General features: G+C 37.3%; 1 protein-coding gene across 1 annotated transcript in view; it reads right to left on the bottom strand.

The window, feature by feature from the left end:
* The window catches only part of KITLG (KIT ligand), a 53,312-nt gene that overhangs the window by 8,597 nt on the left and 16,927 nt on the right, over positions 1-27,788 (bottom strand). The window contains exons 2-6 of the mRNA XM_026868558.1: positions 23,123-23,236; positions 14,587-14,649; positions 9,923-10,102; positions 7,798-7,960; positions 6,811-6,906 (exon numbers count right to left, since the gene is read on the bottom strand). Coding sequence (XP_026724359.1) covers positions 6,811-6,906; positions 7,798-7,960; positions 9,923-10,102; positions 14,587-14,649; positions 23,123-23,236 — 616 coding nt within the window. The remainder of the gene's footprint in view (positions 1-6,810; positions 6,907-7,797; positions 7,961-9,922; positions 10,103-14,586; positions 14,650-23,122; positions 23,237-27,788) is intronic.

The raw sequence follows: 27,788 nt of genomic DNA, 5'->3' as shown, positions 1-27,788 counted from the left end.
GGAGGTTAATTTAACAAAATAAGCCTGACTTCACTTGTAATGTCTGTCTGGAACACTTCAGTAAGATCAAACCTTTGTATCTGGAAGTCTAGCTGTGTGATATTTTGTTGTAACCATTTCTTGATAGCTTTTTACATTTTATATGGAAAAGCCCCAACCCTCGTCTTTTATGTACACAAGCAATTCCATTCCCCTCACAGGGAGCTGTATTCATGCTGAGACTGAAATGTGGCCTTCCAGTTATTTAATCAGAAGCAGGATGTGAAAATTCCTACAGAGTCACCCTGGGGTCCACCTCCTGAAATGCAAAGTGAGCCACAGGAGTCTGCTAGTTTAGACTCATTCACCCAGTTCTAGTTCCTTTCAAGATATAGTGTCTGCAGCTCGGATGGTGGGAGTATTTTCAGATTACAGGAAAAGAACCAAATAAGCACTGGAAAAGTGTAGGTGATTAGATACAGAAATTAAAATGGACTGGTAGCACTAGAAATTTGTGACTCATGCAAATAGCAAATGTATAAGTACATACCATGTGATATACTGGGTCAAGCAATGTGCATTTAGTACATTATTAAACAGCCTCTGAGTAAACACTTTAGTTTGGAAAGGAGCATTCTCATAATTAACTAGCAATTCATTTTCAGCTCAGATTTTCTGGTTGACATTTTGCTAGTTTTTACACATTTTTTTTTTTAATCCCTGAAATTTAGCTGTGTTTTCTAGAGTCATGGTAGACAGAACTAAAAAATAAGAAAATAGAAAGTCCGTATCTTATATACTCATATTCTACGTATATCTCTCTAGCTCACGCTGTTTACAAACTGTAGGTTCTGACTATAGGGGCCTGAATTTTACTTTCATCCCAATTTAGCACAGTAAAAGGAATTGGTCAAGCAGAACTGATGCCTGTTTACTGTGAAAGAAATCTGTCTACAGAGGGGAAAGGAATGATAGCAGAGGTGAACATCAGCTGGAAAATAGAAGCTATTGATTAGTCTGCCTCTGTCTGCTCAGGCATTAAAACTAAGAGCAGAAATTAACTGGAGGGCTGTATCTCAAGTCATTCATCCCAGGTTAGGCATAGAGGAGGTTTGCTTGCAGAACTGACCTTCAAGAAATCTGGACAAACTCAAGTGGGGTAGAGCAGCATGAAGATCTCTGTACTGGGTCTGGCTGAGCTGGAATTGGTTTCCCCTACAGCAGCCCTCACGGTGCTGTGGTTTATGCTGGGAGCTGGCAGGGTGTTGGTAGCACCCTGGTGGTGTGGCTGCTGCTGAGCAGTGCTTACACAGCACCAAGGATCTTTCCAACATTTTGCCCCCCAGTGGGACAGGGTGGGCAAGATCTTGGGAGGGGACACAGCCAGGACAGCTGACCCAAACTGATCAGAGGGATATTCCAGACCATGTGACGTCTGCTCAGTACAAAGCTGGGAGAAAGGAGGAAGGGGGTGGGGTCACCCTTGGTCCTCCGAGGCAACCACTACGCGTATGGGAGCCCTGATCCTGAGAAGGGCCGACAGCGCCTCTTCATGGGAAGGAGAGAGTAAATCTGTTTTCTTTTTTGCTTCTGCGCGGGGACCTTTGCTTTGTCTTGCTTATATTAAAACTGCTTTTGTTTTACCCACAAGGGTTGGGGCTTTTTTCCTATCTTATTTTATTTTCCCCTTTTTGCCCTGTTGAGAAAAAAAGGGGGTGAGGGGTGGGGTGGTGATAGAGTGACTTGGTGGGTACCTGGCATTTAGCCAAAGTCAAACCACCACAGTGTCAAAAACAATTCTTGTCATTACTTTATCTGAATTGTAGTCTCGGCACATTCTCAGAATAAAATTCCTATTGCTTCCATGTTCGAGTCAAGAAAAATGCAACACTGATTTGTCTAATACCATTAGCTATTCCTCCCAGTGAGAGACCACTGAGTTATACAACTGAATTATGCAAAACCCATGGGTACGGCCCTGTATTCTCAATTCTGCCCTGCAAACTTTGGAAAAAAAATGGAGAAGTGAATTAAAAATCAAAGGAGAAGCTCTTCAGGTCATATAGAGCATAATTTATTCAATAACATGTTATGGTAGAGTGTATAACCTCAAAAATCCTCTGCCTACTCCTCAATGCTGGGCAGCATGTCATGGGAAGCATATGGAGTTTTACATTATCTTCTAGACAAATGCTCTGTATGCAGGGCAATCAGTGATAGTCTAGCACCATTATTTTTCACAAACTTTAGAGAGTCTTAGACAACAGAAGAGCTCCCTTTACAATGAAGTATCTAAAAGTGGAAAAATCTGATTTCTGAGAAGATATCTCCAATGCTGACATTTTCTTCAGTGTATATGAAAAACTGAAAGGAATTCATAATTAGCTTTCCATGTGGGGACCTGCTGCCCAGGGAAAGAGCCTAAATACAGTCAATTGTGACAGACTCCCCAGCCTACCTCTTAAAAATGACAACAGGTATTTTTTTAATATCTTGATAGTGTATGAATTAATTTTAAAGTTAACGTAAAAGTTACTTTAAAACTTAAAGTTTACTTTAAAAGTAAACCATAACTACCTTACAAAGCAAATAACATTATTTAATTTCATTTTCAAGTCCAGAAAAAGTCTCTCGAAAGATCTGGAGAGAATGAAATGCATCATGGCAGGTTTCTTCATGTGCCTTTTATTTATACTAACATCTAAAACCGAACAGGTTGTAGATTTTTCAGTCTGGAGAACCTCCTGGGGACTTGTGTTTTAATGAAGAAAAGGGAAATAAGGAAAGCAATCTGGCTGCCAATAGGTTTTTATTCCTTCCAGAGGGATCTTTTCCTATGTTAAAAACTTCAGAGTTCTACACAGAAAGTTAAAAAGCAATTGTAAAGGCAGAGTAGGAGAAGGAAGAGGAGGAACCAGGTGTATTGGTAACTTTGTGAACCCCTTGGGCAATGCCAGAGGAACTGCTAGCTTTGCAGTTAGTGTATTATTCACTTAAAACAGACCCTATCAAGCAAGGTGCAAAAGGAAGCAGGCCAGCATCTCTCAGAGCTCTCACTCTGCACCTTGTGAACTATTCTGCAAGGCAGTGAGCTCATCTGATATCGATTTATACATAGTCTTCATGGACTTTGAGTTGTTAAGCTGTGAACAAAATATATTAACATGAAGAGCCACTCAGCTACACAATGAAGTTATTGAGCTGCTTTCCACCTTGAGCCATGTGTGTAGGTTTAGTAACCAGTTATGATTCAAAACACTGGCTTGATTTTTTTGCCGTATATGTCTCAAAGGAATTTTCAGTTTACTTCTGCTCAGCTCCAACACAATTACCACTAGATCTTATCTGTAAAAATGCAAAGCAGCTCTCACCTGTTCATTAGGGTTTTACATTAACTATAAAGTTGGAACAAGGTAACAAAGGCACAGAGGCAACACCAGTTGCATTAAGTCATCAGTGCACGTTTTCAAATTGTTGTGCAATTACTTAATTAAACTACAGTATTCTTTTCTTAATTATAAAAGGACACCTTATTCCTAAAATCAGTTACAGAGATCTCTGTGTTTACATGTTCTATGAGCAGTACTGAATAATAAAGCTAAATTACTGTTAGGAAATTATAGGCAAAACTGGAATAAAGCAACACTGAACTTTCCATGAAAATATAAATAATACCATGGCACTAAATTGAGTGAGAAGTGTTAGTAACAGCTAGTAAGTTCAAGCTTTAATCAGAGCAACATGAGATTCATCTGATGGGAAAAAAACCCATCACTATTTATTGTTTGGTTCAACCACTGAAAGAAAAGACCAGGACTCAAGACTTCTTATCCTGACACTTGTTCATTACACAGGGACCAGCTCATCTGAATTCTCTATAGTATGCATGGTATAACAATCCAGAGAAATATCGATGAGTCTGGAACTTAAACAGTTAATTGGAATTTAAATTGGACTACAGTCATGTAGCATAAAGAGAAGAAAACAAACCAACCTAAATAAATTGGCGGTGGTGGTGGTGTTTGAGATTTTTATGGGGGAAAAGTGGAGACGGAACATGCCACAGATCTACATTCAATATTAGAAGGATGAAAACGGGATAACTGTTACATTTTACACTTAGTTGGGGTAAGACTTTTGGTGTAGATTTAGTCAAGATTTTACTCTGTTATAGTAGTTTAACATTATTGCTGTGTAGTAACAATGAAGTCATGAAATATGACTCAACAAATGTAGCAACAACATTAAAAAATGTAATTTAGCTAATTTATATTATATACAATTTCTATGATTATTTCATAAATTATTTTATTATATTATGAACTTCAGGTTTATCTAATTAGAATTTGGACTTAAGAGCTGTTCATCTAACTACACAGACTTTACTAATAAATTCAAAATTTATTATTAATCTGGAGGGGTTCTTTTGCAAACAGTGAGTGCTTCTAAATGATCTAGAAAACATTAATTTTAAATAGCTCAGTTTAAAACTGTTTAAAATTAGAGGGTCATTTAAAAAGAAACAAAACCCACATTACAGTAGTTTATGTCTGGAAGATGCTTTATTCAGGTTTCCTCTCCTTTCCAACTGTTTTGCTTTCTGAGGTTTAAATCCAGTGGTACTGTTCTGAGAACAGTACTGCAGCCAGCTGACAGGATCCCCTGTGCTGGGGGGTCTTCACATGGGAAGCAATAAGGTTTATTTATTGTTGTTCCTTCCAAGAACGTAGGGGTTAAGTAAAAAAGAAAGCTTACTCAGCAATAAAGCCAAGACAAAACTAAAATCAGTACTTAAGACCATTTTCAGGGAGTCAGACAGAGATGCCAATAAAGATGCCACAGATCTCTCCCTGCAAAAAACTCCAAACAAATAACTAAAGTGTAACCAGGCAGCATCCAATGTCCAAGTTAATGTAATTTAATCTGATTACGAGTTCAAACTGTCCCCAGCTCCAGACATGCAGTCCTCATGTCATTTCTCCATCAGTCTGTTAACTGATATCCAATTTTCCAATAAATTGCTTAAGAGAATGATAATCAGTTAAAACACACCTGTACAGCATATGGCCAGTCAAGCAATTTCTTTGACTTAGTGCATTATTTTAATTAGTCTTTTTCCCTACTTGATTATCAGATCCAGTTATAACAAAAGATTGATAAACTGCTTCTGTACTCTCCTCTACAGTACAGACACAGGTGCCACACTCTGCTGCACTGCCTGACATCCCTCATGTTACTATACTGGGTCAAGCTCCTTTCATCTGTACTGCTCCTGTAATATGTCTTTTGGCTCCTTGATCCACTCCCATTACTTCAGGCTACAGCTGAATATTCTTCCTCTAGCAGTGAAAGCAAGAATTATCACATGTTCAGACCTGAGAGAGACAGGTATGTGCTTTTTAGCTCCCTCCTGGTGCCTCATAATTGGCCCTGGGCTCATCAGGTTATTTGCAGCCAGCTCTGTGACCTCTTGGAGAGGAATTTACAGCAGTGAGACTTCTCTGTTCCAGGGAAGCAGGCTGGCAGCCAGGAGTCAAAGGTGGTTTTTGTTTCAACCTTATACTCAGAGGGTTTTGGGGAACAATGACTTAAGACCTTCTCTTAATTAGAAAGCAATCAGGAAGGGCTCAAATCTGACAGCAGCTGTGAGCCAGCTAAGGGGTAGCATGCATGGTGATAAAACCCCCGAGAATAACAAGATTACACATTCCCAAGAAAAGCAGCATGAGAAGAAACTCAGTCTTAGTAGTTATCTGCCCCACCATCAGGAACTACCACCATGCCCACCAGGCTACATCAGGCTGCCCCTTTGCCCATGTTTTCTTCAGCACAAGGAGTACCAGCCACACACTTCATCATTACATATTTAGATAGCATGGATGCTTATGAAGTGAAAGGGGGAAATTATGAAAGAGATACACATTATCATTCTGTTGTGTTCGGGAAACAGGAAGAAGGGAAACAATAACATGTTTAAGCTTTAATCACCATTTCAGAAACCTCTAAGGAAAATCCCCTTCTTTTGTTCACATGGAAAGCTCCAAGGAGTATTCACCCTATTGTACATGTTGTCACATAAAAACCCCTGAAACTTCCCTGTTTCTCTTTACCTCAGATTCCTATACCCTTTCTGACCTCATGACAGGTAATGTGGAGGCTCTTACAGCATCAGTTCCAGGATCTCTTATCTGTCAGTGACCAGTCATGTAATACACTAACCAAGACAGATGAGAAATACGGAGATGGCCATGTCAGATAGACTAGAGCCTCCCAAAAGTGTAGTGACTTTTTCCTTGACCTCAACCAAAAGCACACTGCCTGTGGGAGCTGGTCCTACTGCTCCTACAGCAAGGAAACATGAGAACTGCCTTCAGCTTTGGTGTCAAGCTTGGGATTGACAATGCTCTCAAAATGCAATGTACAGGCAGCCTCTGTCCACATGAGCACCCTGAGCCTGATTTAGGACAGCTATTCTGTTCACTGGGAGCAACTTCCTTTTCTCAGAGTTAAAATGAGGTGTCTGGGACAGCCAAGTTTTCTGAGGCCATATGACTAGCGAGACCTCATGACAGCCAAAACGAAGAGACCTGCCCTCTCCAAGTTGTAGAGAGCTGTCACATCATTTTAACTTGATAGCATTTCTAAATTTTGATTAGATAAGTTCATTGCATTTCAGTATGACAGCTGAGAAACACATGGTACACCATCAGGCACAAGTAACTTCCCATTAATTTGCACAATTAATGACATTGTTTTCCTCTGAGCTCTCGTAACAACCAGCTACCAGAACAAAACTGAGACACATATATTAATTCAATCACTTGTACTTACTGTTACTGCTAGTGTTACTGCCAATGCTGTCATTCCTAAGGGAGCTGGCAGCAACAGGAGGAAACAAAAATGTTTTTGTGACAGCGACTCTGGAATCTAAATAGAAAACGAGTGTGTCAGCATTATGTAACTTAAAATACAGTTCCCTCTAGATAAGATAATGGGCTATAAGGCTACTCTGATGTGGCTCTAGGGCTGTTTTAAAAATCTGGCTACAGAGATGTTTATAAAGTGGATTAAGCCAAAAAAGGCAGTCTTATTAAGAGGCAGATGTGTCTACACACTGAGCTGCTGCTGAATAAATGTTTTGGAAAAGCAATTGCTTTAAACAAGTTCTTAGGTTATGGCACTGATCTACTTCTAGGTACTACTGGTATAACTGTACAACTGGATATGTTGCTCTCATTAAAAAGCTAATAGCTGTCACTGGAAAGGGTAAAAGAAAAGAGAATACAAAACCTCCATTTACTGGAAGGATGAGAATGAACTGCAAGAGCCTGACTTGAGCTTGTTAAAATTTTTAGATGAAGTAAACATGGCCCTTTTCAGGAGGGGTGGGATGAATATGGAAGTGACTTGACGCTGCTGTAATTTACAACTTGTCTTAGCTTCCTATCCTCTCAGTAGTGCAATCTTAGGCTCCTTTACTACCTTATAGAAATTAAATAGAACATGAATAGAAGATAAGAAGAACAACGTAAAAAGACAAACCAGGATATATTTGGGATGAGAAGAAACAGAGCAGAGTATTGTGAGGTTATTTGGATTATATTAAGGAATGATGTCACTAGCAATGATGGCACTAGTTTTACTGCCAGATAGAACTCAATTTAGAACAGAAATACAAGCTTTGGTGTTGGTACTAATTTTTAACTGGCAGTAAAAAGGAGACATGGAGGTACAGCATCAGAGCATTTCTGAAATCAAAGGAAAGTCACCCATTTATATCTACTTAGATTCTGTTCCCTCAAATGACAGCAATCTTACCATTCTCTGGTGTTTCTACTGTTGAAGGCAGAATGCAGTCATTCTTGTCCAATGTATCTGCAAACTCCCTGTAGACTTCAATGGTACTATTAAAGTGCCTAAAAAAATCCTCAGGAATGAAGCGACCTTCTTCATAAAGGTGACCATTTTCTTTTACAAAATCCTAGGGTAAAAAATAGAATTCAGCTTGAAAGAAGGTCAAGAGAGATGCTCATTTCAGCACCTCAACAGATGATAAAATATTCAAAGACGACACAAAATAGTTTAAATTTTTAACCTGCAGAGGACTAAATTTGCTATATGCAATCTTTATGAAACATACAAGCCCTCTGATCTGAGGATTTCAAATTAGCTTTGCAAATAGAAATAAATTATTAATCCAGTGTTGTAAAATTGCCAAGCAATGAAAGGCAGTCTCCATCCTACACCAAAAATGAAGACTTTTTTTTATTTTCCCATTAAAAAAAATTACCTTGATTTCACATTACTTTACAATGTTCCACATGATCCTTTTAATCTCTACACAGGAACACAACACAATCATAGCTATTATCATAAGAGTACAGGGAAGAGAATACAATAGCTGGGATACAATACTGCACAGAAGCAGGCTGAGATCCCTGATAATGGACCTAAAAATAAGAGCAGGACTATAAACAAGGAAGCCAAATCAGTCTGAGGTCTAACAGACAAGTGTGTTATGCCAGACTAAACAACAAGATTCAGGTCCATGTTAAGATCATTGACCGTTATCTTCTTTTCTTTTCTTTTTTTTTTTTTTTTTTTTTTTTTTTTTTTTTTTTTTTTTCCTTTTTACCTGACTATGGCTTTCATAACAACTGTTTCTTATGCCAGCAGGTCAAATGTGACCTGGGGTTACTCTGTACTCCCAAGAAGGAGGACAGTGGTAAGAACATAGGTTAAATATGTACTAAGGAAAACTTCCTAGCTTTGACTCCAAGATGATTTTATGTTTAATGCTGAAAGGACTAGATTTAAGATCATTCTTCTCTGAGGAAATCAATATCAAGTTGTTTTTCTGAGTTACAGGATATTTACTTCTTCATTCTACAAAACAAAATTCCTCTTCCCTAACCACATCCCAGCTGAGTGCTTTGAATCATCAGGACAGGAATAGAAAAAAAATAAACAACCCAACATTGAAGATTAGACAGAATTCAGTTTGAAATGGAAAGGTAGGGAATGTCTAAATAATATTCTCAACAATATAATGCTGGTATATGAAAAGGTTACAAAGTTATTCCACTCTAAATAAGACTGAGTGTTTTAGTCCATTTGATTAATTCTGGATGTTAAAAAGGTGTAATTAGAACAGCTACAGACTTACTTGACAAAAATAAACGTATATGGAAGATGAAATCCTTGCTCTAAAGAACATGATGGATTTTGCCCATTTTGTTCAGTGGGACAAAACCTCTGATTATAGAATTTATTTTTAATTACTGATAGACTGGTTGGAGCTGGGTAAGGGATTACAAAGTTAATTTTTTTTTCCCCCCCATCATTCTTGCACAACAGAATCAGACATCTCTTCTGTGAGATTCCTGAAATCCTTCCAGCTGCTGTTGGAATCCAGAAACACATGGAAATGGGCTGATATCCTTTAGTCTTTGCTATGTCTTTGTATATAAAAGTTCGTTAAACCATGGTGAAGTTTTTCAAAGCATCACACACTGTGATATGTACTAAGAGTATATTAATAGCTTCAACCACATCATCTTTAAATTTACATTATGATCACCAGCAAAATGAATAAGCTGGATGCACAAGGAAGATTTCTGCCAGTTTCAAACAGACCAGAATTAATTATCTTTAAGATGATGGTTACATTTTTGACTACTTAAATAACTGTATACAAGTTGTTGTATATACTGTAATTCCTTGTAAGCCATTTTCCTTTGAAACAGGAGATAACAACTAGCCAACATTAGCACAGTGTACTCGCTGCATTTCTAAACAAAGTAGGATTTCAGATGTACAGAAATAGAAATGAGAACAAATCTAATGAAGCTTTGGACATTTTTAAACTATTACTGAGTACTGTGCAACAGAAAGTTCAAATAAAAATATCTAGCATAAAAGTAGAAACTCTGTATAAGATTACCTTATTTTTATCAAAAGCTAGGCATGCCATAAGATCATTAATTATCCTTGTGAGATTATTGATGATTGAATAGTTGCTTAGAACATCAGACATATCTGAAATATCTGAAAATTTCTGGAGAAGATTATGTAGACTCCTTGAAAATTCAGGCACCATCAAATGCAACCAACAGTGATTAGGCTGTCAGGGGATAAAAAGAGAAACAGAGAGCTAGATTAAATATCAGACTTTTGCAAAAACTGATTAAACAATTCAATGTGCAAAAGTAGATTAGACTGTTTTTTTCCAATTTAAATTATCCTGAAAGTCTAAATTAAAGTTTGTCTTCTTTACTGTGGCCAACTTTCTCTACAGTCCTTTTGGTAAAATTTCTATTCTCACTGACACTGACATATTTATGGTTGTCTGTTAAATGCCATCCCTTCATTAAGTTCTCAATGAATGCTAAGCATCGGTCTGTTGAGAATTTGAGCCTTGGGACATACTACTATGAACGCTAGTCTATGCTTTCATTAATGTATTTTTTTTTTTTAAATAACTACTGCTTTAACATTTTTTTTCCAGGCTTTCTATAAACAAATGTCAGTTTTCATTTTATTATTGTTACCCTACATGACCCAGTTAACCCCCAAAATTCTTGATTTAAATCTCTTCTGAGGGAGGTTTCCATAAACGTTTTGCATTAAATCCATGTGTGCTTTTATTCACCTTTAAACTAGTTAGCTTAGTTAACTCCTCTTCAGCTTTTTCACTAAATGTCATTCCTCGGAAGAGTATCTAGATCTAGAAGTCTTTCTTTTCCTGAGTTTTCACTGACAAAAGGGTGTACAGCCTGTCACGGTATCTGCTACATCTGTGTCACTGGAATACAGTTCAAATCCTTTCACTGACACCTATGCATTTTGTTTGCAGATGTTTGTATAACTGTTCATGTGACAGAAATGTAGCCCTTCATCTTGCTGCCTTACAGGGAGTCATTAACTTCTTTTACTTAGATTTACATAGCAGTAGTGAAGCAAATAAAAAAGCCACCCAGCCCAGGAAAAAACCTAACTCAATATGGTCAGCAAAAATCCATTAGTCACACTGCAGCGTGTACCTGGAAATCCCTTCCCAATAAATGCTGAACTTTTAATGGCAAATGTTATAGGAAACATTTGTTCCATAGTTCCATATGTGCAGCTAGTTCAGTGGTTGAAAATGTCTCAGGATCATTAAAGTCTGCCAGATATGAAGATATTGGTCCAGGTCGGTCCAACCCCTAAGTACTTCAGTGTCACTAAACCAGTTACCAATTGATGCCCAGTGGATGGGCAGCATCCACTGAACCCATCCACTATCAATATAATCACTCGGCAACAAATTACTTTCTTGGTGACACAGGTGTTCTGCCTTCATGTGTAAATGTTTTTGATGAGGAAAACCAGACTGCATTCAAAGACTAACCAAACTATTAGGCTTCCAAGCTTAGAGAACCCAATGTAAATACATTATTCAGCTCCACCTGACTTTTCACTTTTGTGTACAGCCCTCTCACACACTGACAAGTGCAAGTCAGTATTATCACTTTCTGTAATTACCTCAGCAATGACTTAAAAAAGAATGAAACAAAATGTGAAATGGATGGTGTTTGGCTTGATTCTCTTTTTTCCTTCAAGCACAATAATGGGAGGGGAGAGGCAAAAGCAAATAAATCAGAGAAAGCTTAGTGAAATGTACTCTGATCAAGAAGCCTGTGTTGTGCCATGTCCCATTGCTCTCATGAGACAGACAATGCAATTTCCTCCACTTTGGTGCAAGAACATGGACACAGAACTTCTGTGCTGCCCTGAACTGCAAAACTGGAAACCGTTTTCCTCCGAGGTTTTGCGGTTGTGCATTCTCCTTTGGCAGGGACTAGCAAAAGCTTGCTACTTCTCCTAGTGAGCATTTGGCGATTCCAGCAGGGAATCTATTTTGCTGCTCCCACAGTTTAGCATGTGCGTGGGAGTCTCCTCTGATTGAACCGTTCTGACCTACAAAGCTGTATTTCAGAAGAGCTTCAAGTTTTCTTTTCAGTAATGGCAAGCTGTGCTAGCACTTGCTATCTCAATACCTATCAAACACAGGGATGAAACTGCTGAAATTGAGAAATGTGACATTGTTTGCAAGGAGAAATGGAGGTTTAACTCCACTTTTTGGTGTAAACTTTGACCAAGATGTACATTTTAGGGCAATCGCAAACCTGACTTCCCTTGTACTTACAGTTAGTCCTTATTTAGCTTTTTCTTTCTACATCTTTCTAAAAGTTTGAAGTTTATCTCCTCTTCTGAGTTCAGCCCCTGTTGCTGTCATTTTTGCCTTTTAAACTCCTGGTTAGACTACTCAGTTGACTCTATGTGAGACTACATTTGAAGTCACTCAGATGCCTTGTTGCATAATGCAACAACTCTTCTGTTTAATGGATTGGGTCAGTCTGTTCCTGTTACATGCACTACACTGGCTTCCCATCTGCTTTGCATTCACCCTGCCTTCTTACCTTTAGTCATCTGCATTTGAGACTTGCTACCTTGGGTACATTTCCCACTTTATGAACGCACTGAAGATTGAAATCTATTGAAAAAAATCGAAGAGCACCGTTTCAATCCTTTCAGTGCTGAACAAATGGCATTCAACTTACACAAAGCCATGGGTTTCCCAGCATTCAGGGACCATGCAGAACCCAGAGAAAAACCTACTTATTCAGCCAGCCTTTGCTGTGGTATGCGTAACACAATCTGAAACTCCCAGAGAGGAATCTGTCAAAGTGGGATGTGAATACTGCTGAATGCATCCTCTTGCAAAGACATGTGGCCAAGAGCTGAACCATCACCATGACTGAAAGTGGTGTATGAGCAAACAGACTATGGAAATCCCAGCTCTGAATGTCTCTTCTTCCTATTTATTTCTTGGCTGCTTGTCGTAAATGTAAACTGGGTCTAAGTTTCTGGATATGATGCAGCGAGATGACATGGCATTTAAACTATAGAAAAGAAACTGTGTACTGGCAGTCAAAATTGAACTATAGAGCAAGGTAAGAGTTAAGTGGTGAGAACAACCAGAATGTATGCCTCAAGCAGGCTCCCTGGCCTTCTTCATCCACAGTGCTAACCTCCCCAGGAGCATGGCGAAGGGGACAACCCCGATCCAGCCCAGCTCTCACCCATCAGCTACCACTCATCCAGAAAGCTGGGAGCAGTGCTTAGACTATGGCTGTCCTCCACAGACAAGAATCTCATCACATCAGGAACCAAAATAATTGAATTTCAAAAAGCACTGCAGCCAGGGAATGTTGGCAGCCAGTCTTTTTTTTTTTTTCTCTGGATATTGGCTATTTTCCGAAATGGAAATTTTTCCATTAGTTTAATTATATTATATAGTACCTGACTCCTATACCATTTGTTCTGCAGAGATTTTCTGTCTAAGGAATCAAGTTTAAACCAGGTTTTCTAAAGCACTCTAAGTTTTAGTAAACATGTTGAGCTTCCAACAAAACTCATAAAAACACTGCCAGATCTGCCATAATACCTCATAACCTCACAGCTCAGGGCCCTTCTCTGTCCCACAGCCTCCTTTTCCTCCTGCCATCTTATTATTCAGGACTAAGAGAATTTTGCTTCTGGCATCGTTCCCAATAGGGAATCATTCTATCAATAGGCAATATTGCTAGATTTGTAATGATGTTGTAGGATAGGACAGAATGCATTTTTACATGTGTATCACACAAATTGGATTTTCATAATAAAAACTTTGTACAGACACAAACCCAGCTTCTTACATCTACCAGATGATTTCCAACTACTGATGCATGTGTACAGTTCTTAAGACAGGCACAATAGTGTTCAGTTTAAATGACAAACTAGTCCTTTTCTTACTTTTTGTCTTTCCTTAAAACAATACAGTATAGCGTTCAGCATAATTTCTACTTCCACCTTGTTTTCTTCTCTCCTTTTTCTTGCAGTGTATGCAACAACCATGCATCATTCTAACAATATTTTTTTTAATTAAGGAAAAACATCAAAAATATTTAGTAGAATAAGCAATAAGATAGTATAAAAAAGTTTTTAATACAGAATGTTACAGAATTTTAAAGAAGGTAGATGATGCTTATTTTAAAGTATCACTATGTATTAACTATAGGATTATATAGACAGAATAATATAAAGCATGTTTGAATGAAATAATGTCCTCATTTTCTACCAGTTTGTTTAGTTAGTGACACTACCACTTGCTGAATTTAGGGTTCTCTTTACTGGCCACTCCGTACTTGTTGTGCTTTAATGGCATGTCCAGCGGCTACAGTATATCTCAAAGTACAATTATAGAGAAACCATTTCTTTAAGCAAGCAACAATTTTCAGTTGACATGATGAAATAATACCATTGTCTGAATTTTTCCAGATAAAATGTTAAAAAATTTGATATGAAGAATCATTTTTCTAAGATTCTTGTAATTAAAAAGGGTTTAAGTGACTGCAGGAATCTCTACATTTCTTTTAAATGAATACTTGCAAAGTATATGAAAAGTGAAATAACCATTATTTAACTGTAATTTACTAAGCCATAGGACTAGGTACAAAATGCTACTGCCATTACTGGTTCCAGTGGGCTATTTTATTGGGATTAACTTGAAGTGGTTGTACATACCAGACTATCCATCTTCGGGACATATTTAAGGGTTATCATATAATCATTTGGGAGATTTCCAACCTACAATAAACAGATAATAAAAAAGTTATTACTGACTAAACAAAGTAAGGCTTAATTTCCATCGCTGTACTCAACAAAATCTATCAAATATTCAACACAAATTTTCAGCAACTTATCGGGTGCAGAATCTTACATACTTCAGTTTCCAGTGGAACTGCTACTGACTCTCGTTTGCTCACAAATGAAGCATTCTTCCACGCCTCTGTAACATTCCCAGACCCGAAATGATCATGTTTAATGCTACCACTTCCCAGCAGAATTAAAATCAGTAATGTGGTAAGGAGACATGATATGAGGTTATTCATTACTACAGAAACTCTACTGCATTTTCATCTTTTAATGGCATGTCTTGAAGTGTTTATGTAATGATTTCTATCTAACCCCAACCACTGCAAACAGTAGAGGACCTAGTAGTCTCTAAGGCTCATTCCTTCAAATAATTTCCAACTTCAGCAAGCATCTGATTCTTCCTTGCCTTGCCCTTAGTTATGTACCAGGTCAGAAAAACACTTGAGCACATCTTTAATTTTGAAGCTGTGCCTCTTACTAACAATAAGCAATATAATTATATCACAGCAATGTCCTGGGGCAAAGAAGAGCTTCTGCACATGTAAGGTGAATGTGACTTTGCAGATGTGGGTGAGTATGGGGTGTGTTGAAGCAAGGACAAGAGGGGAAGAAGGGTTCTCACTGAATATACAATACAATCTGCCACAGATGGAATTCAACACTACTGTGAGACGTGGTTGATCATCTGGGGAATGTGCTGAGTGGAGAGATGAAGAGGGTGACACTGACTGGATCCACAATCTCTTAAACTACTTTTTTCAAAAGGTTTACCAAAACTATGATACTTAGTGATACAGCAAACCTGTTTGCTTTTGTATCGGTGAAGGATTCAATTGATATTTCTCATCTTTGTTTGAAATCCATTCAGTCAAAAGACAATAAGCACATACATAACTTCTTTGGTGAACCAGAATCTGTACTTTATCTGTACTTTGTTCACCAAAGCATTTCTACTTCTTCGGGTGAAAGATCATTCTGTTATGGCTGCTTTTGATTCTGCTGCTATAGCAACCAGCACAGGGATTTTTTTTTTTTTCCTGTGCAGTTTTTAGGTAGTATTTTGTTTGGCACTACAGAATGTTTGATTTGTTAATTAAAATTTAGTTCCAATTAAAAAATTAAAGCAAAAATTTCAAAATATTGTGGTTCTAGAAATGATCAAGGACAATACTTACACACAGTCAATCACTAGTGAATTCCAAACAATTTTTTATTTACAACATGGGCTGAGCCACAATCTTTCAGTTCAATGACACCTAGCTTTCTCCTACAGCTTTAAAAAACAAGTTTTATCCAAATGATCCTGGTAAATTCCTTTTATAGATCAATTTTTTTTTAAATTTTTATACCTACACATTCCCAAAGTAGCAGTTGCAGAAGTCTCACTAAAATACTCTATACCAACTTCTACTTACCTGTCATTTTGGGGAGTTGATTCAAGATGCTATAAATACTGAAAAATATGCAACACATTTGTTTTTTATATAGATCATCTGATTTATTCTAAATCCTCATCCACAATTTTTGTATATTTTTCCATCCTCTAAAATCATTCTGACATCATGACACATTAATAGGTAATCCAGTTTCTTTTCCAGCTTCCTTTGTGTGCCTAGAAGGTAGGATTAGCAGCACTTCCAGCAGCAAAGATAGTGAAGATGCTACTGTATGTGCAAAGTTTCCCATACTCACTCTAGAGGGATTCAATACTTAGCAATATCAGCAAAAGCACCATTCTTTAAGAAAGGTCAGTGGAAGATTAAATTTGTTCCAAATCAATGAACACTACAAGAATTGATATGCATTATGTATACAATCTACTTTACTGTCAGCAGAGCCTGTCAAGCACTTTTCATGCACAGTTAAAAAAATCTAACTGCCCAAGAGCTCTTATAGCTTCTCAGACAAAGCCAGAGAATACAGCTCAGCCTCAGGTATTTTTCTCCTTGACAGACTGTGAATCAGAAAGGATATTTTTGAGTTTACTACTAAAAATGAAGATCATTGGGGGGGAGGGTATCAAACACAAAATATATGCCTTGCCTCAAGATGAAACAATTTCTTAAAGTTTGATTGATTAAACTCCACATGCCAGATGCTCTGCTGATGGTAAATGATGGAGCTCAGTCCAAGTGAGGGAGTTATATTTGTGTCCCAGTTGGACCTCCCAACTCAGAGAAAATAGGGTAGAGCCCCTGATGTAAGAGTGAAGGATATGCTTATACTAAATGTGCATTTGGTACTCTTGCTTTCCTGAAATGAAACTTGAAATTTCATTGAAGACTAACCACCAAGACTACGATCCAAAACCAACCACTTTATTTTCAACTGCTGAAATGATCCAGAAAGGAATGAAAGGACTCTGCATACCCACTCTGTGCAGGGTGCCTGACTGCTGTGGCTCCCAACAAGGGGCAGATGACAAGAGGGCTCTGACCTACCTGAGCAAAGAGGGACTGAAAAGGACTGTCCCTTGAAACTCCCTGCATCCTGGAGTGGCTTTTTTGGTTCCCATACTCAACTCCTTAAGTACAATGACAAATTTAGGGGCAACAAAACACCTGCCTCCATGACTTACCTTAGTTTAGACAAAAGTAGCAGTTTTGATGATTATAGAGAATGTCACCTGATAATCTTGGAAACTAGTTTATAGAACTAAAAGAACCCTGCATTGCAATTAAAATGCCACAGAAAGTTTCTCTGATTTAATGGGGGTGTGGGGTTGTAGAAACCCTATCAGGGTGTGAGAAGAGATGAAGAACAGGGCATCTTGACTTACATATTTAAATCCATATAAACCCAACATTAAGTGCAATATTGCCATTTGTAACAAAATCCCAAACTAGGAAGTGTAAGATTCCTTTTAACATAGAGAGGTCTGAATATTTAATACATCACTGTTATATTGCATAACCCAAATATACTTCTAAAATATGCTCATGGTCACATAGATGGGGAGATGAAAAAGGGATGTTGTAAAAGTGATTTGGGTTCCATAAGCTACTCTTTCATTGCAACAGCAGAACATGAGACATGGCCTAACACAGTCAAGTGTTTTGAAATAAGGGCTACTGCTCCTGGAAATTCTCTTTATTGTGACTGTTTTAAAAATTTTAAGGAGACAAGTGTGTGTGTGTGTATATATATATATATATATATATATATATATATTTATTTATTTATACATGGATCAAAGATAAAGTAAGATAATAAAGTAAAAATTACCATTTACAGTTGTCAGTGATTTCTTTTTTACTCTGGGGCATATGACGGGAAAATCATACTTTCCTTTTGGCTACCATTTCTACCTCCCATTTCTCTCTTCATCATTTCCCTTTTCCTACTCATTAATAACTCTGTATCTCCCTTCTTTGCATTTTAGGCTTTGATTTTCCTGTAGGAGCTTCCACTTTCTGTCCATCATCTCTGCAATATATCTCATCTGCTAATGAAGCAGTTAATAAAATCATCATTTGGCTTAAGACAACATGCTAACAATTTCCATTCACACTTCTTATAGTCATAGTGGCAGATTATTTGCAGGATAACAACACTGGATCATTTTTATAACCCCTTCACTCAGGAGAGTTAGAGCCATTTAAAAATAAATATCAAATGTTGCAGAGAGTGTAAAGTATACATTTACAGAAAAGATGCAATGTGGAGGCAAAGTGTTTGAAACATCATGTCTTGAACAAGCAACCTGGTCAGTAAATGCTGGCTATTGTTTGGGCTTCCCACACTAAAAAGAAAGAAATTGCATTAAAGAAGTAGATCATGGAGGAGGAGGTGAATATCAGATTTTGTTAATGGATGAAACCAAAATATATAGATTATACAAAGTACATTCTATAAAAACTTCATGGCCCAGTGAAAATTCTACCTATATGTCGGTTTGATGTTCATATTTAACAAACACATACAACATATTCCTATTCTAATGCAAAATCAGAGTCACAATTACAGCAATGCAGATTTCTGCTGACTTGCTGTGCTGAAAAGAACAATGGGGACAGGCTTTATTGACAGGTGCTGCAATTAAGAGTTTCATAATACAGAACATTTGTTCATGAAGTGTTTCCCTCCAGACATCTTCATTAAAAAAGAAGCAGAAGTTCAAGTAATGCAGAATAAGTACTCTGTAAATACTTTTGTTCTCTACAGGTATGAAATTATGTACTTTTAAAGTTCTCACTACTAAAAGACAAACGAAAATTGATTGTTCAATTATGTTTTGCTTCTTAAAACCATTTTGCTTAGGAAACATTCTTCATATGAGAAAATTATATTGTAAAGAGTTGAATAAATTTAATCTTCCAGAAAATACAAGTCATTTTTCCATGAAGGGATATCCGTTTGGTTTGGTTTTAGGTTGATTAATGCTCAGAAACATTATTGTTATTGAATCTGTTATTTCTTTCCAATTCCAGCTTCTGGTATGAGTCTAGTATGTTGCTAGTGAAAATCCAGATTAACACCACTCAAACCAAGTTACACCATACATCTGTCCTCAATTTATCACTCAACACAAAACTGATTAGGCAAATGACCCACATTTTCAGCCACCACTTAGTGTGCCTTATTTATTTTCTAATAGCTTAGGCTTGGTAGACATCCCTAGTCTATATTCATAGAAAGTATTGACTGAGGCATGCTCTTCTCATATTCTTAAAATACAATACAGTTGAACAGAATGCAGTCGCAGGCATGCTGAGGGGTTTACTACCAGTAATACAGGGGGTTTACAGAACTTGGAACAAAAAGCCCACAACCAAATAAATGAAGACTAGGTTGTATCAATCTACTAGCAAAGGAGTTTGGCAGGCAATTGTGGCACTGTTTTGCAAGCTGTAGGTGAACTGCAGTAGAAGTCAGGAAGAACAGAGTAGGAAAAATAAAGAAGAGGGACATTGATTCATACTGCAAAGAATTTTAGCATGAGATAGGAAGAGTATGAGAATCTGCCAAGAGTTCATCAAGGAGCATTCTTCCGGCAGCCACAAAGAGCGTAACAGATACTATGGAAATAATGAGGAGAAGCTAGGACAAGAAGGCAAACTCAGCATGTGTTAAGACATCACAGGCAGCATTAACAGTGCCTTTGAAGGCAAAACCAAGAATCTTGCCATTGATACTGAAAAAAAGGAGGATCAGCTTGAAGGAAGTAAGTAGAAGATACAGGGTCAGAACAGCAAATTAACAGACAGAAGGGCAAAATTATAGAAACAGAAGCCAGAAGAAGACTTTTCAGTAGACTGGATTTTTACCCACCAATAATCTGGAAGAAAAATGAATTTGTATGGACAGAGAGCTACAAAACCCATTTTTTTCTGTTATGAGAAAAAACAATGGAGGTTTTAAAAGTCAACTTAAAAGGGTCTGTGAAGTGTCAAGAGCCAAAATGAACACCTTTGTTATAGACCTGAGTGGCTGGTGAGAGATGGTCATATACCTTTACAGTGAGGAGAAAAGGCCCGGGAAAGACTAACATTTTGTGAGAGATGAAGACATCATAATCTGCCTCAGTGGAGGATTCAGGCCATACTGAATCTAAGCTGATGTCTGAGCATTTATGATGCGATGGGAGGAAGAGAGGCCAATATCCTAAACTGGGACTTGTGTACTACTGATGAAGAGGTAGTTTACTGCACACAGATATGACTTTGGACAAAAGGGTTCAAAGAACATGACAGCCACGAATAACGCCTTCAGAAACAACTATCGTACCACTCTCAGCAAGTGTGATAGAGCTTGTGGATATTATCACAATAACTATGGGCAATAACTGTATACATAACACTAGCTTCTGTGAAATCCTCGGTGCTACCATTTGTTCTCAGTATGAAAGGTGAGGACATTTATTAAAGATATATGTCCTACTGGAACAAAGTCTTTGGATCACTGGAGAAATAAGACTTTTAAAGGCCAATAGGATCAATAAAGAACCCAACCACCTATGGATGCTATGTCCAACTTTGAAGACATAAGTCATCAGAATATAATTTCTTAATTCAATGAGGATATTTTGTTTCAAAAAGCAGAAGTGGTACAAAAACATTTACCATAATTTACAAGAGTTGTAGGGTTTCCTGCCACTATATTTTTAAGCAATATCATGTTGGAGTCCGTATTATATGTACTAAGGATATATTTCATATGGCATTAAAAAACTGTACTTTTTAGCAATGTAATCAGCATTCTCTGTGAATTTCTCCCTTCTTGTATTTACACTGTCAGCTAATGTTATTTTGTTTTAAAAGTACGTTAACCTTTTTGTGTAGTTGTCATGATGTGGCATTTCAAAAGAGAATTACCAACTTGCAATATAGTCCGTTTAACTGAAGCCAAGAGTTCTTATACTAAATTTAAGATAGTAAACTTTTCATGTTATCCTTTGAATTCTCAAGTGGCTTTAGAGAAATTATTTCCCCATGAAAATTCTATGCAAACATTAACACAGACAGACAAAACAGGGATACAGACTTTCCTCAAAACATTCTTAGAGGCACAACTCAAAACAGAGAGAATACAGGTGTCTGGGCTTTGTATTTTCTGCATCTCTCTGTTATCTCTCCAACCCCAAATATCTTTGAGCTTGCTAGTTAACTTCACCCAAATTTTGCATTTGGTAGAGAGTCTGAAAGGTTATGGGTGTAAGTCAGGAAAAGGACTGTACAGCATCCTTACTGAGGCCACAGGAGCTCAGCCCTACTTGACTCTTCTCAGGCTTGGCAGCAACAGAAGCACAGTGCAACCTGAACAGTTGGCAGAGGTTTTCTTCCAGGACAAGCAGCACATTCACCAGAACAGCTGCCACACAAAAGTCCTTCCTGCTCAGCCAGCAGCCCAAGCAAAAGGAGATATAAATGTGGCAAGCACTCGAAACATTGCTCAGGTAGACATCGTGCCTAGGAGGCATGGGAGGGAGCAAGCAACCATGCTGCATGTGGAGAACTAAGAAGGGATGCAGAGAAGGGTGGCGGTATGGAAACAGTGATTGCAGGGATATGTGCAAGAACTGCAGTTGCTGGACTAGGCTGGAGGAAGATGTAGGAACACAATATGTAAAGTCACAGTCAAATTAAAAACTAACCTGATTTTTATGATATTAGGTTTCTTTCATGGTATGTCTCAAAAGCAAAGTGTGATTGCTCAAGCTGCATGCAAATTTTTGTAACCTGTATTTATACATTCTTGAAGTTTAAATTGCACTAAAAGGCAAGTTAAAGCACTTGTTCTGAATATACTTAATTGACAAAATGTTATTGCTAGCCCTGTGCTAGACTATCACCAACTCTCACAGGAGTTCTGTTATTATGTCATGCTTTCAACAGGTTTAAATCAAAGCTTAATACTCTTTCAAAAGATGAAATATTACCTTGAATAAACATGCCAATACTTCAGAATTCTGCCTAGAGGGACTGATGTGAAACACTAAGCATTTGAGTAGGACTATAGAGCACCCTCAGAGATTTACACTATGTGCCAATGTATATAACAATGCCCAAAGAAAACAAGTTAAGAACACTGCACTGGCAGCAAATGTAAGGGACTCCAAATTAAGTGTTTGATAATATTAATGCTGGTATTGCAACCGTTTTTCCATAACGAAGCCATAATTTTCAGCTAAAGTCAGTATGTAGATGAATGTATGGCTGTTAAGTGTTCAGTATATATTATTTCTTAAAATATTTGGTGTTAGATCCTATACTACTGCAAGTTAGCATAATCACTGACTTCAGTGGAGTTAAATACCAACTGACTTCACACAAGGAGATGTAGTTTTTCAGGTTAATGCAGTGTTCAATTAAGTAGCAGTTAAAATGTACTTAAATGGATTCAGTTCTTATATGAAGCCATGAGCCCTTCATACTTGAACTTCTAGATACAGCAAGTAGAGAAACACGGAATGAGTGTAGCCCACTCACATCTAAAGACTCCAAAGAGCTGTTCAATCATTATTGCCTTGATTGTTACAATGATGTCTAATACGATAATATTGTTATATATGGCACAAGTTTGCCATGTACCTAAGGTAAAATTTTCTGTTTCAGTTGTGTTTGCCGCCAGTCTGCTCCATGCAGATCAGTAACAAAAAGACAATAATCTTTCATCTGCATGAGAGGCAATCTAATTCCAGACAATGTTTGAGGAAATCAAGACCTTTGACAATTTTTATAGAAGTTTGGAGGGAGGAAAACACATATGTACATACATTCCAGCTTGGTCAAGAATGTCATCTCTTCAATGAAGTCTGAAACTATTCTCCAGTCTCTGCAACAATGTGGTTTTTTTTTTTTAATATTACCTTGTTTATAATATAGATTTGCTAACTTTGCTTAAAAATGTGACATAAGACACTTTTTTTTAACATAAAGAATAATATAAATCAAAAGCTACTTACCAATTTTGCAATGTCATTCACATCATCTGTCACTGGATTCCCGCAGGAGCTTTGGGCTTTGACAAAAGGATTAAGTAGGAGTAGTTGAAGACAAAAGCAAGTGATAATCCAAGTCTATTTAGTAAAAAAAAAAAAAAAACAAGAAACCCCAAGTAAGTAATTTCCAATCATGAAGTAACAAGAGATTGTAGTAAAGTTTTTCATATATGAAGTCTAGATGCACCAATACTCTTCATCTTTCATGAGGACATATTCGTACCACTATAGTATAATCTTCATGGCAGGGATCCACAGAAATGCATTTAATTGATCTTTTCTGGAAGCAAGTATCTTTAGAGTAATAATAGAAAACCTGGTATTGAGCCATGAGGTTACTTGCACAGGATCCTGCTTAGGTGGGTTTCTGCCCTACCAAAGAAGAGAGACAAACTTTGCAATATTCTTCATCATCAACATAAAGCTAATTAAATACTTGTCATTTACCTGATTTGGTATTTGATAACCCTGTGCCTCTAATGTGATAATGGTTGATAAGGAACAAAATGATACCAGATCACAGCAAGATAAAAGGAGAAAGTTCATGATCACAGCCATTACATTTGGGTACTTAAACTGCAAAATAAACCACAACTGGACTCCGCCCAAATACATTTTCTCTAACTGACATGCCCTGGCCTCTCAGGAGCAGCAGCTTGGCTTTGGTACTACATTTTCTTCCTAAATCGTATAAGGAACAGCAATGCAATGTACTCACACAGGCTTGTGAGATTCAGCCAGAAAACCACCAGATAACTAGCTGCGATGCACCTGGGTGTCTCCTTGGCTACACTGCCTGAACTTCCTCGCCTTCTGTTGTTCCTTGTGCTTTGCTGGTTTCCCACAGAGCCCTGTGCCAAGTTTAAGCTGCAGATCTTTATCTCCAGAATGTTAAAGCATTTAAGTTATGGATAATCGAAAGTTGCCTCGGGTTGTGAAGCTTCTTGTGCCAGCTGACTAAAGCTGTCAGCAAGAGCCCATGATGGTGTACGTTTACTGTGAGCATGGAATTTGCCTGTGCAGGCTCCTGAGCCTTCAAGAGGGCAGGACTGAAACCAGAATTTGCTTTTGCACAAACCAAGATACATCTCAGCCCTGTCTGTTCCCTGTGACAGGTAGTGAGCTCTTATCTCCAGCCTTGCCTTCAAACACTATCCAACCTTTCAATTTAGGACCAAAGCATATCAAACAACATAGATGAAACTCTCTAGGAGAGCAAAGAGACAAAATCACAGATTTAAAAGAGTGAGTGTCATTATAGTAACCTAGAGGGGCTAAGAAAGCATGATGATAAAGGTTGCTTGGAAGCTACATAAACATGATGGAGCATTGCCAGGCACTTTACCTAAAGCTGTTAAATCACAAGTAAATGTCTCTCTTATATATCTTAAATCTTGTATGCATCTTACTTCTCAAGTAAAACTGGTCATTTGCTTTCTTAGAATATGGCTTCCTGACTCATTTAGGCAAAATCAGCGTGGGCTGCTTCTGGAAAAGACAATCCAGCCTCCTCCCTCTATGTCTTGCACCGGCACCGGTGAGATGGTTTAGCCAGCTGTACCAGGCAGACAACTTTCATTTTTGTTTGCCTGTGTTATTTTTCAGGCAGACCAGCTTTCTGATCCAGGGAACTGAGACAGTAGAAATGCTCTGTTATAGATGGGACAAGCCAGGATTGACCTTTTGGTGAAGCCTGCATTTGGCTTTCCCTAAACTGCATCTTCAGACACCACAGGATCCTGACAATGGGTTGACTTACACACAAAGAAATCAAAACTATCCTACACAAAGTACACAATAAATATGCAACATGTCTTTTGAAAATGCACCTTGCTTCAACATAACTAGCATTTAGAAATAATCTTAGTTTAATATTTGTACAAATAATTATTGAGAATAATTACCTATGTGAAGAATTGAGAATAAGTACCTATTTGGAAGTTAGCTACTTAACACTCTTTCTTACAAAACCTCTGTATATTATGCTATGCAAAGCTTTCTAGTTATACATATATGAACAACTGAATCGCTGAAAAGATGCAACAAAGATGCTGCTAGTCTCTGAAAGGACCTTTGAGAGCTCCTTGCAATGTATAAGAGCTCAATGTTAAAAGCTAGCTTTAAGTGGTCAGAGAAACATCTCTTCTCTCCTCACATAAGCTCCAAAATCACAGAGGAAACCGAAGTGGACCTCAAGCTAACTTCCCTGTTATGATTTTTGGAACTGTTATAAAAAAGACAAGAGATTAATGACAACCAGCTCCAAAATGGACTAACTATACTGCTTTTAAGAATTAAGAAAAAGTAGTTCTACCTTTAAACAGTACACTAGCAGTTACACTGGTTAGTGTTCAGGAGTGTATCCCTTATGTGTGCTTTGGAGATGAAGTTCATGCCAAAAAATTGTCCATTTCTTTGTTGGGTTCCTCAATACTGAGTAGTATGTAAAAGGAAAATGAGATTTGTTCACTAACTTGTGTCACTGTCATAGGACAATGTTTAACCTAACAGTCTTAATAATAAAAAAAATAAAAAACCTCTTTAATTGGAAATACTTTATTTGCCAGAGTGACTGAGTAATACTAATAAAAGCGGCATCACACTCCAGATAAAACCAGAACTCTGATGTATCTTGTCAATTTTCACACTTCTGGATCTAGAGACAACCCATACATGACCCTTAAAATAACTACACATTTTATAATTATGCAAATAAGTAAGACTACACTTTTTTTCTATGTAAATAATGTGATTTTAAAGCACAGTAATTATTATAGCTGCTATTAAAAACAAATGTTTTGTAAATTTTGAGATGATTTGAGGTTTTTCTTTCCTTTTTGTTCCCTGTGTCATCTAACAGGAACTGAAAATCTGCAAAATACTGCTAGTTTCAACATGCCTACTATCCAAAATCTTTTAATTATTTGCACTTACAAATATTTATATTACACATGCCTACAGGCACATTGTATGTAAGGACTGTATAGATCAAAGAGCTAAGCTATTTTTGTGTTATTTACTAATGACCAAACCTGCTGTTTGAGCAAAACTTGAATAGACTGAATTAAATCAAGGACAGAACAAAAGGGAAGCTTAAACAATAAATTCCAGTTTTACACTTTATTGAGCATAAATGAAAGTTACCTCTACAGTACTCATAACAGATTTCCATATGTAATTAATTCTAAGCAAAAACGGGATTTTCAAAGCTGGCCAAAGGATTTAGTCACACATCATCTACCAGCATTAAATTGAAGATACATGGTGGACAGGAGGCAGACCTGTATACCAAAGTGCCTCTTCCTATTTTAGCTCAAGAATTATTCGTTTTTATTTTCTGAAATCTCTTAAATACTGAATATTTAAGTTGCTTTTGTGAAAGAGAAAAAAATTACTAGAAAGGATAATTCAAATTAAAGATTTCAAGTATACACTTTTGATCATTCTGCAAATGATTTTTATTATTGCTTATAAGCCACAATCTATAATTTCAGTTAATAGCATTTTAGAGACTTAGCTAGCCACCCAATGAGTTGAAAGCCATCCTTCAGATCTAGAGGTTTGACAAAGGCTGCTGAATGAGTGCTTTAGCATCTTTTTCACAGTATGCTATCTAAGATACTCAATCATGCTTGTTAATGTTAAGCTAAATGCTTAAGTGGAAAGCAGCAAGGGGAATACCGCATTCCTAAATAAGCCAAACATTGGAAAGTCTGGACATTTCCAAATATCTAGTTTGTACTGAAAACAACCCGAATCATAATTAAAGAGAAATCATCAAAAAAAAAAAAATTTAAAAAAAAAAAGGCAAATAATAAAATGCAAGAAACCATTAAGCACAGGGAGAGGTAGTAACTACACAGATGAATGGGTTCTTCATTATAAAATTTCTTCCATTCAAATCATGTTAGCCATGGAATTTTTCAGCCCAGTTCCTTGAGCAAATCATCCAATTAAACACAACCAAACCATGGCTACAGTAGGGTTAGCTGACAATATGGAGAAATATTCACCCTGGTCCAGGCTTCCCAAATTTTTCACTTCTGTTAATGCTGGGGTAGAAGCATTTTTCAATATTGGCTCCTCAGGCAGTGTTGGCATGCTGCTTTACAGAGGCACAGCTTGTGAACTTCTGCCATAGACAACATCGGTTGGTCAGTCACAGACAGCTAACTTAATGTTCATACTTATGTCTTAAAAAGCCTTTTGTAAGAAGATTCAGAGAAAATTAAAATAGAAAGAAAAGATCTCTTGCCTATTTTTTTTAATCACAAAGCATCCAGAAGCTTAAAAGCGTAACAATTATTTCATACATCTACTAATCTATTTAGTTATTTAGCTTTTACAGAGATAATTAAAGTCACAGAAGAATTGTCTTTAACCAGTTAAGAAATTTACTGTCAGTATGGAAAAATCTTAAACATTTATACAGAATGTAATCCATTTTACCTTCACCCATGCAAATGGCAGCACTAACTTTAGTACTCTAAATGGCTGTGTCTAAATACTGCTTAAATGCTAAATATTGCTCAAGCCCCAGAGGAGTGAGTTAGGTGTGGAAAAAAAATGTCACCTACTCATCACCCATGACCACCTAGTTCTGTAAGCAGTGGAGTATTCTGGCAAGCAC

The sequence above is a fragment of the Athene cunicularia genome, assembly GCF_003259725.1.
Source record: "Athene cunicularia isolate RWA chromosome 1 unlocalized genomic scaffold, athCun1 chr1_part2, whole genome shotgun sequence".
In the NCBI taxonomy this organism is placed as follows: domain Eukaryota; kingdom Metazoa; phylum Chordata; class Aves; order Strigiformes; family Strigidae; genus Athene; species Athene cunicularia.
Note: the sequence above shows the minus strand (reverse complement) of the source record. Positions and strands in the feature narration are given on the sequence as shown.